The following is a 10,194-nucleotide window of genomic DNA, read 5'->3' as shown; positions in this document are numbered from 1 at the left end:
GATTTAGCAAGGAAAGAATCAGAGGCCCAATATTAACATTTCAGAAGCTTAGTTTGCTATTCTGTTTATGGTGAGTGGCTATCTTACATGTATATATTCATAGTGTACCAGGTCCATGTTTATTGGTTATAACAAGTCTGTGGAAGAAAGCATAAAACACCACCTTCTAAACAGCCACTGGATTTTGTTCCCTGGGGAAGTGTTAGGGGGCTCTAGCTGTGCCCTGTATTTCAGAAAACTGCTAGGCCACTTCTTTTGTGCACTGGAGCAGGGTTGTTCTATGAGGGACACCTCCTTGAGGTGAAGATTCAGCCTTCAAGCTCAGCAAAATGGTAGGAAGGGAAATACTTGAAAGATTAATTAGAACATTCAGAAAAGGGTTTTTATCAGGATTCCTTGCTCTTATTCCCTTAGACTTCTCTTCTGTTAACTGTGTCATAGACACAATAAAAAAAATAAGTGCAGATGTGCCACAAGGGACTTGTCTCCATTCTGCGATCAGAGAAGGGTAAATTGGCTTTTCTTACACCTCAAGTTCTCTTTGGATGTGAGCCATTGCTTTGGTGATGTAAACAGGCTTCCTGAGGAAATCCTCTTTCAGCTTTTCTCAAGATGTTTCATAGTAGCCCCATGGCTAAATCTGAGTTTGATGAGAATGCAGAGCTGTCATTTCTTGTGCCCTTTTAACTTGCACAGCGGTAGATCAAATTGAGTTCTCTTGACAGCTTGGCTTTTATTATTAAATGGTAGAGCCTATTCATAATGATGTGCTGGTTAGAATAAAAATGAAAAAGTTAAAGTTGTATCTTTTTTTTAATCCTTCCTGGAATTTGACAACTTCTTATGACTGACTCTAAAGACATTTATCCTCTTATGCACAAAGATAGAATGAGACTGAATAGGATACCAGATGCCTGCCATACACCAACCCCCATGGCTATTTGTCTGGACAAATCAAAAAAGGATAGCACTGGAACTTTGCTGTACTCTCTGGGATAATTAGAGGACCAATATCAAAATAGTACATGCTGCTGACTTGGCAAGGTCTTAGTCTTCTTGGTACTCAGATTGCTGGTGTTAAAACAGGGAATGGATTTGAAGTTGTTCAGTTCCATACTTGCATAGTGTATAGAAATGGTACATACTTCCAAATAGGTCAATTTAAACATTTGCTGATTTCCTTTTGAAGTGGCCTTATTCTTTAATTTACCTTGGTATAGCCTTCTGGGTCTTTATCACACTTGCCTGGGATGGATTCTTTGCACATATAGAGAATTCCATGGCGTTAGTACATAAGAGCAGATAGAAGACAAACGAGTGAAGTGCGTGGACTTGTTTTATCACAGCCATGGTTGTGCCAGATATTCCTAGCTGCTGGCATGCCAGCAGGGCAGGCTCTTTGTCCCGACTCTCGGGATCCTCCTGTATTCCAGGCCTCTAAACGTTTCCTGATCCTCTGAGCAGGGAAGATAAAAATATCCAGGCTATTTGCATCAGTTCAAAGGACATTTGGTGAATAAGAACTTTTCCTCTTCCTTCTCTGATTCTCCCTTCTTCCCAGGAAAGAAGACGGATATAGTTCAAGACTTTTTTTTTCTTTTTCATAAAGTAGAAAACCACATTAATATATTTTTAAAAATAGCCTTGTTCTATATGTAATACACTTTAGGGGTATTTTAAACAAAGATCATCTCATTTACTATGCTGTTGCTATATTGGACTTCATGTTTTCTAAGCAGTACTTGCATTTTTGTTTATTTCTGGTACTATAACTAATGAGTGAACATTTGAGAAACAGAATACTTATAGGTAGGTTCTTCAAACAATATCACAGAAATGACTTACTACTTGTAAAAAAAAAGAATAGTAACTTTTTGGTGGGGAAATCTTATAGATATACTTTACTAACAATTAATATAGCCATTCATAGGACAAACTAGTAAGATGTGATGTCCCTGCCAGAAATGCCCAACTTGAATCTACTTGTAAAGAAATATCAGGCAGAATTGAACTGAAGAAAGTTTCTAAACAACTGGCATCTACTCTTTGAGAAGTATAAGAATCCTGAAAGATGAAAGAAGGTTTAGAAGCTATTCCAGGAGATTAAAACTAAAGAAATATAAATTCAAGGTATGATCTTGAATTGGATCCTGGAACAAGGAAAATATGTTATAAAGAACATTGATAGAACTTCAAAACTTGAATGTAGACTCTAAATTACATGATGATTTTTTTATCAATGTTATCTTTTCTAAGCTTGCTAATTATACTGCAATTATTTAGAAGAATGCCAAAGGATAGGAAAAGATAATACACAACAAATAGTTTAAGAATAAAATGGTATGATGGCTTATGTAGAGAGAGGGATAAAGCAAAATGGGAAAATGTTAACATATATAAGAATTCTGGTAATTCCTGAAACTTTTCTGTGATTTTAAAATTATTTTAAAATAAAAGATAAAAACGCCGGGCGTGGTGGTGCACACTTGTAATCCCCACACTTGGGAGGCTGAGACAGGAGGATCGCACAGGTTCGAAACCAGCCTCAGCTGGCTTAAGAGACCCAGTTTCCAAACTTAAAAAATGTATATAAAAATAGATTTGGGAGTATAGCCCAGAGGTAGAAGGCCCCTGGGTTCCATCCCAGTACCACCAAAAAGTAAAAAATAAAAATAAAAGATAAAAAGGAAGGGAAGGAAATAGAAGGGGAGGAAGAAAAAAAGAAAGAGGAAGAGAGAAAAATGAGGCTCTAAGAGGTGTTTATTTTGTGGAAATGGCCATTTCGATGTCAGTGACAAATTTGTTGCTAAATCTTTGGATATTCTTTCATGGTTATCAATTTGAAATTTTAGAAATGTTCAGGAGCATTTATAATTGCTTCTATTGAGATGAGTGATTCCTGTAACTTTCTGAGAATGCACTTTGCTTTATCTCTTCACTAGCCAGTCTATCTGAGGGTCTTCTTTGCTCATTCTACATTTTATTTTTTATTTTTAAAAATTTTTATTGGTCCATTGTATTCATACCTCTTAATGGGATAAAAGATGATGGAGACATACATGCACACATCACCCAATTAGCCCTTACCCAATTCTTGCCCTATTCCCTCTCTCTTCCTTCTCCCAATGCTTGGCTTAGTGATTGACTTTGATGTGTTTGTTTAAGTATATCATGTGCTTTAGAGAGTTTCCCTCTTACCCCCTCCCATACCCTCAGGTCGCCTTACTTACTCATCAATAGAATCTTCTTCATCTAGAGTTCACTCTATAACTTAAATGGTAGAGTCCCTTAAGGTTTTGTCCTTGGCTCTCTCTTCTACACGTTTTTGTTGTGTGTTTCATCTATCCCATAATCTCTGTCTCCAGCTCAGATCTCTCTTGGGTTTTAGATTCATATATTTTATTCTCTGGGAATTTCTTTGGTTATGACATTGGCACATCAAAATCAACCAAATCTTTATGTTCCCTATTGTATGAGTCAGTGTAATATTACTATAATGAAATATCCGAGATAACCAGCATATAAAATAAAAATATTATTTTGGCTCACAGTTTTGGAGGTTCCAATTCAAGAGAGTAGACCCTATGCTCTGGGCCTTTGGGAGAGGAGTCCCAGATAGCAATGGTGAAGGGTGTGTGGCAGAGGAAAAGTTCTTATATCATGAGCCAGGAAGCAAAAGGAAGAAAGAAAGGGGCTAGGATCCCATAGTGTCCTTCAAAAATATACCCTCAGTGTCCTAAAGACCATTTACTAGTTCTCATGTCCATCATTTCCCAGGCTATTTATCCACTCTGGGGACCAAATCTTTAACTCGTGGATCTTTGGGAGGACATTTATCTTAATCACAGCACTTATCTTCCTTGAATTTATCTGTAATATCCTCAAACCTGGCCATTTTTTAGTGTGTTACCTCAGAGACAAGTTCACCTATAATAAATACCAGAGTATGTTCACAATGATCACCTATAATACATACCAAAGCCTGACCTACATACTTTTCTTCTTGTATCCCTATAAAAACCTTCCCCTGTGGAGGCAAAAATAAATTTTCAAAATGCAAGTGGATCCTCTTTAACCCAGCTAAACATCTTGCAGTAGTATGCTGGGCCCATGTGACAGAGCCCAGACAGCTTATCATGGATGCAATTCTTTATAACATAGCCTCAGATGACCTTGCTTCCTTGATCTGTTGCCACCCTCACACTCTCTTCTCCATTAAACTCAAATTATTTGTTTCCTAAGATGCTACATTTTCTTTGTCATGAGGGTTTGTATCTGTGGATCTTCAGCTTTGTCATGGACCCTACTTTTTTCTGCCTTCTATATGACTTCCATACACTTTATGATTGCAGTTTGGGCATCAGTCATGCATGCACCTTTTCTCTTTCTCCTAAAACTTTACACCAAGAGCATCCAGTGCTTTCTGTAGCACATGTTCAACACACCTGTATGCATCAGACTCTCGCCCTTGTTCCTCACTTGATTGTAAGATAAGATCACATCTGCCTGTTTCAGAGTTGTATCCCTAGTGTTAGCATAGAATCCTAAAAGACATCTGTCTACAATATTAGGCACAGGAAGTATTACCTAGCTTCTGCTTGCTGCTTTTTTTTTGGGGGGGTGGTACTGGGGTTCCTGAAAGCCCTTCTACCTCTGGGCTACACTCCCAGACCTATTTTTACATTTTTATTTGGAAACAGGGTCTCTTAAGTCAGCGTGGCTGGCTTTGAACCAGCGCAGTCCTCCTGTCTCTGCCTCCAAAGTGCAGGGATTACAAGCATCCGCCACCACGCCCGGCTGCTTGCTTCTTTTTAAAAGTATACTTTTATTAGTGCATTGTAATTATACATCATAATGAGGTTCAGAGTAATAGAAACGCACACACACACAGCATTTAGTGTGTTTCTTCCGGATCCCTCCTTCCCCTCCTCATGTGTACTGAGATTGGAATTGATAACTTATATGAATAACGTTATTTGACTATTTCCTTTGCCAGATCTCTTTTCCTCTACCCGATCCCCTCCCCATATCTCTTCCTCTATTCTACTGTTATCTTTTCTTATTTAAACAAAGTCCCTCTTGTTTCCCAAGTTCTCTCTAGTTCCATATCTGAGAGGAAACATACATGAAGTGAAACAACCCTTCACTTTCTGACACTGGCTTACCTCACTTAGCATAATATTTTCTAGTTCCATTAATTTTCCTGTAGGTAATATAATTTTCTTCCTCTTTATTGTTGAGTAAAATTCCATTGTGTGTATATACTACAATTTTATAATCCATTTGTCTGTTGATGAAATAGGGTGGTTCCATAATTCAACTGTTAAGAATTGTGCTGATATAAACATGGATCATTAGAATATTCCGACTTTAGTTCCTTTGTAAAGATACCCAGGAGTGGTATAGCTTATCTCTTCATAGCTATTTACTCTTTTTTGGCTGCAGTTACCTTAGCATGAATTCACTTTATGTAACTTATACCTATTAATTTTGTTCTTTGCCTTGAAGCATCTGAGTAGGTCTGATTTCTTATCCATGTTGTAATCATTTAAGTAGATGAAATTAACTAGTCTACTGCCTTCTACTCTTCTTTTCTTCAGCATAAACACCCCAAATTCTTCCAACCATTATATGTGAAAAATTGCTTTATGCTGTGCATGCCATTTTGCCAGTGTGTGTGTGTGTGTGTGTGTGTGTGTGTGTGTGTGTGTGTGTGTTACTTGGAGGTGGAAGTCAGGGGCCTTCTATCTTGGGGATACACCCCCCAGCCCTATTTTTAAAAGTTTTATTTGGATACAGGGTCTCAATAAGCTACTGAGAGTCTTACTAAGTTGCTGAGGCTGACTTCAAACCTTTGATCCTCTGTCTCAGCCTCTCAAGTACTGGTATTACAGGTGTGTGCCACCATGTCCCTTGTAAAGTACAGCACCCAGATGTGAAGAGAACATTTTACAACTTAGTGGAGAACATGTGTAATCACGAACTGGTTAACTTAGCTATTAAATGGTTTGTTTACTTATGGTTCCAAATACTTTGATCCTTTAACTGATAGGTTCCCAAAGTGGGTATTGGCTCCCTCTAGGAGAGAGCACTTAAATAAAACATATAAACATAACAGAACAAAAATGTGTCACTGCATCATTGTTTGTTCACTTAAAGAGTCTGATTTCCAAGAGAATACTATTTTTAAAGGGGGCAGTAAGTCAAATATATCTGATAATTTCTGCATAATCTTTGCCAATACTTTTATTTTACCAATACTATCATTAATAATAATTATATTATTATAGTACTGGAAATATATTGAGCAATATAGTATAATAGACTTTTTTGTGGTACTGGGGGTGGAACCCAGGGGCTTTTCTACCTCTGGGCTACACTGCCAGACCTATTTTTTATATTTTATTTGGAAACAGGGTCTCACTAAGTTGCTGGGAGCCTCACTAAGTAGCTGAAGCTGGCTTCCATCCTCCTGTCTTTGCCTCCCAAGCGCTGGGATTATAAGTGTGGACCACTATGCCTGACTATAATAGACTTTTAAAGCATCTTATATGTAGTGATTTATTTAGTTCTTACAACTCAAGGAAGTATTTAATAGCAATATGCCCTTTAACAATGAGAAAATAATTTGCTTATGGTCACATAGCTAATGGGTATGATATGTCTATAATGAACTCTTACTAAAATTATAAACTTGATAGCAAGCTCTTTCTAAGTTTTTATCATGACTGACACATCTCTTAGTCAGTTAATTTTGGACCTTAAAATGCTCTTTAGATTCTTGAATTGTATAACTTACTATAAATGAGTATATTTTATGTGCTAATCAATATTTAATATTTAATATCATAAACAATTGGTATTATTTTGTGATATTTAATATCATAAACAATTGATAAATTCACAGATTTAACTCCCTGTGTGATGTTAACATGCATTTATTTATTTATTTATTAACATGCATTTATTTTACATCACCAAGAGGTTGCACTAAAATGACAGAAAATATATAAGAATAGTCAAAACAAATATTCTACAAATTTCTTGAAAGCAGGAGAGGTGTTTTGAGGCAACAAGAGCAGAATTAGATTGGGGGGATTATATGATGCATATGGGTTCAGAATGACTGAGATCTTTTTTGAACTGAGTAGTCCTCATTCTCCATAGAAGCAAAATGAAGGCTTTCAAAAACAAAAGCTTCTAGGGGAAATTGATAAAGTCACAACATTAGAAGCTAAGGTGGGTCTATGGGCATTCAGCCTGTAGAACAAAGTTCTGTGGAACCACAAATCTTATCTGTTAAAGTAGCTGTCTCTATACTTTGCCTCCAGAATATATTGTGAATATAAGCTTTTCAATTATATACAGATATTTCCAGAGCAGGCACTGGGCCAGAGAGTAGGGCAGCTGTGACCTGGTAGAGTGCTACTTATATAAGATTCCTATCAGATGCCAGTCTCTTCTCCCTGATCAATACAACTTCTTCAACTCTTTGAAATAGAATATTCCATATAGTACTAAACCAACTATGATTTTCACTGAGGCTATAAAATACATTTCAGCTACAAATACAAACCAATCTTGCATCACAAGCTTACAAGTATTGAAAATATGGCAAAAATTCTTAACCACTTAAGAAACCCACTGAAATAAAGGAAGTACAGGACTTCTGTCAAAAGAATTCTGTCAAAGAATTGAGTTAATATATGACATAACACTGAAAAACCAAGACATAAATGTAACTGTTGTTTTAATAACTAAGAACAAGCTCATGATAAAATAAAGTTCTTGATAATTAGGGATAATTAAAAAGTTTTTTAGTAGATAAGTTGATTAGCAATGAACAACAAATTGGGGAGGAGGAAGAGAAAGATGAAAATGTTCTGGGGAAAAAATGTATAGGTTAAAATAACCAAATAATAATAGCCCACTTCTTTCCTACATATAAATGCCCATTTTGTATCCAGTGAGTAAAACATCCATATTTTTTAAAATAACAAAACAAATATGGAAATGTATCATAATAAGGCCACAAATAAAATCTCAGTAGTCAAAACCATATATGTTATAATCTTTGTCTAGAATGCTAAAAACCCTAGAAAGTAAAATTAAAATCTTAAAATATTTAGATATATTCTTGAGTAGGAGAAAATTAAAACTAAAATGCACATTAATTTACTATGTAGGACAATAAGAGGATTATTTATCAAAAGAGGCACTCTAAGTTCTTATAGAAGGCATGCAGCCTTAAACCTAGTATGTGTGTAGACAGTGTATTTGTGATTATAAAGTAAATGAAACTGAACTGCTTAGATTACAATAAGTCAATATCCTTGTGAAAACTGGAAAGCCTTCAAAATTTTAAAAAAGTTTACAGTTTTTATTCACTGAGTTTTAGAGTGTAACTAGAATAAAGAGATTTAAAAGTTGGTACTGGGCTTTGGTCTTTAAAAAATTTGAGCATATTTGAAGACTCTTAAAGCAGTACATTCTTCTCAATGTATTCTAAATGATTATGAAAACTATAGTTAGCAAAATTGTCAGTGCTTCAGAGATAGAAATAAATATGCTGAAAATATTGACTTTATTGCATGTGTTAGCACCTCAGTTTTCCTCATCTTGTCAAAGTTTATTTTGAATATTAACTGTGCTTGTATATTATTAAAATATTTGTTTATAATAGGGTATTTTATATTAAATATAGTAATAGCTTATATAATACAAAAATTCTTAGTTGAAATCAATAATTGATATCTTGGGAATTCTTATAACAATCTTGAAGTCATATGTTTTAAATTATAACCTATTTATAAATGACTGAATTTTTTTTTCTTTTCTAAGGATTTGGAAACATTTCACCACGCACAGAAGGCGGAAAAATATTCTGTATCATCTATGCCTTACTGGGAATTCCCCTCTTTGGTTTTCTGTTGGCTGGAGTTGGAGATCAGCTAGGGACCATATTTGGAAAAGGAATTGCCAAAGTGGAAGATACATTTATTGTGAGTACCATAGATTTTTTTTATATGTGTGTGGTACTGGAGATGGAACCCAGGTGCTTTCTCCCTCCAGGCTACCTCCTAGACTTATTTTATATTTTATTTGAAAACTCCATTGCTGAGAGCCTCACTAAGCAGCTGAGACTGGCTTTGAATCTGTGTGATCCTCCTGTTTCAGCCTCCCAAGTACTGGGATTACAAGTGTGCTCCACCACACCCAGTTCAGTACCAGACTTTTAACTGCACACACAGACACATACACACACACATATACGTGCATATATATGTACACATATATAGTTTGATTTTAAAATATTATTATCTTTTGACTACCTCATGCGTGGCTAGAATTTTAGTTATTAGGATTTCAAAATTAGGATTTCAAAAATTAGGATTTCAAAATTAGGATTTCAAAAATTAATAACATACTTGTAATCACAAGTTTTTCTGGAAGAAAATTATAAAAAAAAGGGTTGTTAGAGGGTGGAATTACAAGTCACTTGTTACTACCAACCCAATATTACAAATAAATTTACTATTCAACAAGAGTACATTTATCTCTGTTGATGAAATAAAATTATTGTGTATTTTTCTCAATTTAAATTACTGCTTACATTTTAGTTCCTATCAATGCTTCCAACTAGCATTAATCATGCTTAAGATAAAAATTAGCTAAAACATTCTTGGTATTAGAATGGAATAAGACAGTTATTTCAAAATAGAAGTTCTATTTTTTAGTATGGCTTTCTTGTTGTATAGTTAAAGGCCATACAACTGAAGAGCTTCTTCTACCCCTATCTCATGTGGAAATAAAATTAACCTGTATTATTAGTATTATGACCCCATCACTTGAACTAATTTCATAACTAAGGTTTACCAATTCTCAATGGCAAATATGAGATCCTTGTTTCACCTTTCTCTATTACATATTTCTAGATTATATTGGGCCCAAAATAAGTTGTGTGTCTATAGGGTAGAAATACTTCAATAGTAGTTCAGGCAAGCAAGTGATGCAAATCATCATATTTTCAGAACAAATTTAATATACTTTTGAAATATTTGATGTGTTGCAAGGCTATGTAAAGATAAGGTAGCACTGTTATTACCATTGGTTGTTTTGATATATGTATGCTGTACCTAATTTTCATAAGCAAAGACAAGGGAAAACCAAGTAGAGCAGGTAATGAAGTGCTAT

The 10,194-nt window shown here is 35.2% G+C and overlaps 1 protein-coding gene across 3 annotated transcripts in view; it reads left to right on the top strand.

Annotated features, from left to right (window-relative positions):
* The window catches only part of KCNK2 (potassium two pore domain channel subfamily K member 2), a gene marked incomplete at both ends in the record, with an annotated part of 212,585 nt that overhangs the window by 150,107 nt on the left and 52,284 nt on the right, over positions 1-10,194 (top strand). For all 3 annotated transcript variants that reach the window (XM_080699580.1, XM_080699579.1, XM_080699581.1), the window contains one exon: positions 8,842-9,002. In XM_080699580.1, coding sequence (XP_080555706.1) covers positions 8,842-9,002 — 161 coding nt within the window. The remainder of the gene's footprint in view (positions 1-8,841; positions 9,003-10,194) is intronic.

This window comes from Muscardinus avellanarius, assembly GCF_963383645.1.
Source record: "Muscardinus avellanarius genome assembly, chromosome: 7".
In the NCBI taxonomy this organism is placed as follows: domain Eukaryota; kingdom Metazoa; phylum Chordata; class Mammalia; order Rodentia; family Gliridae; genus Muscardinus; species Muscardinus avellanarius.
This window is presented reverse-complemented; position numbering and strand designations above follow the sequence as displayed.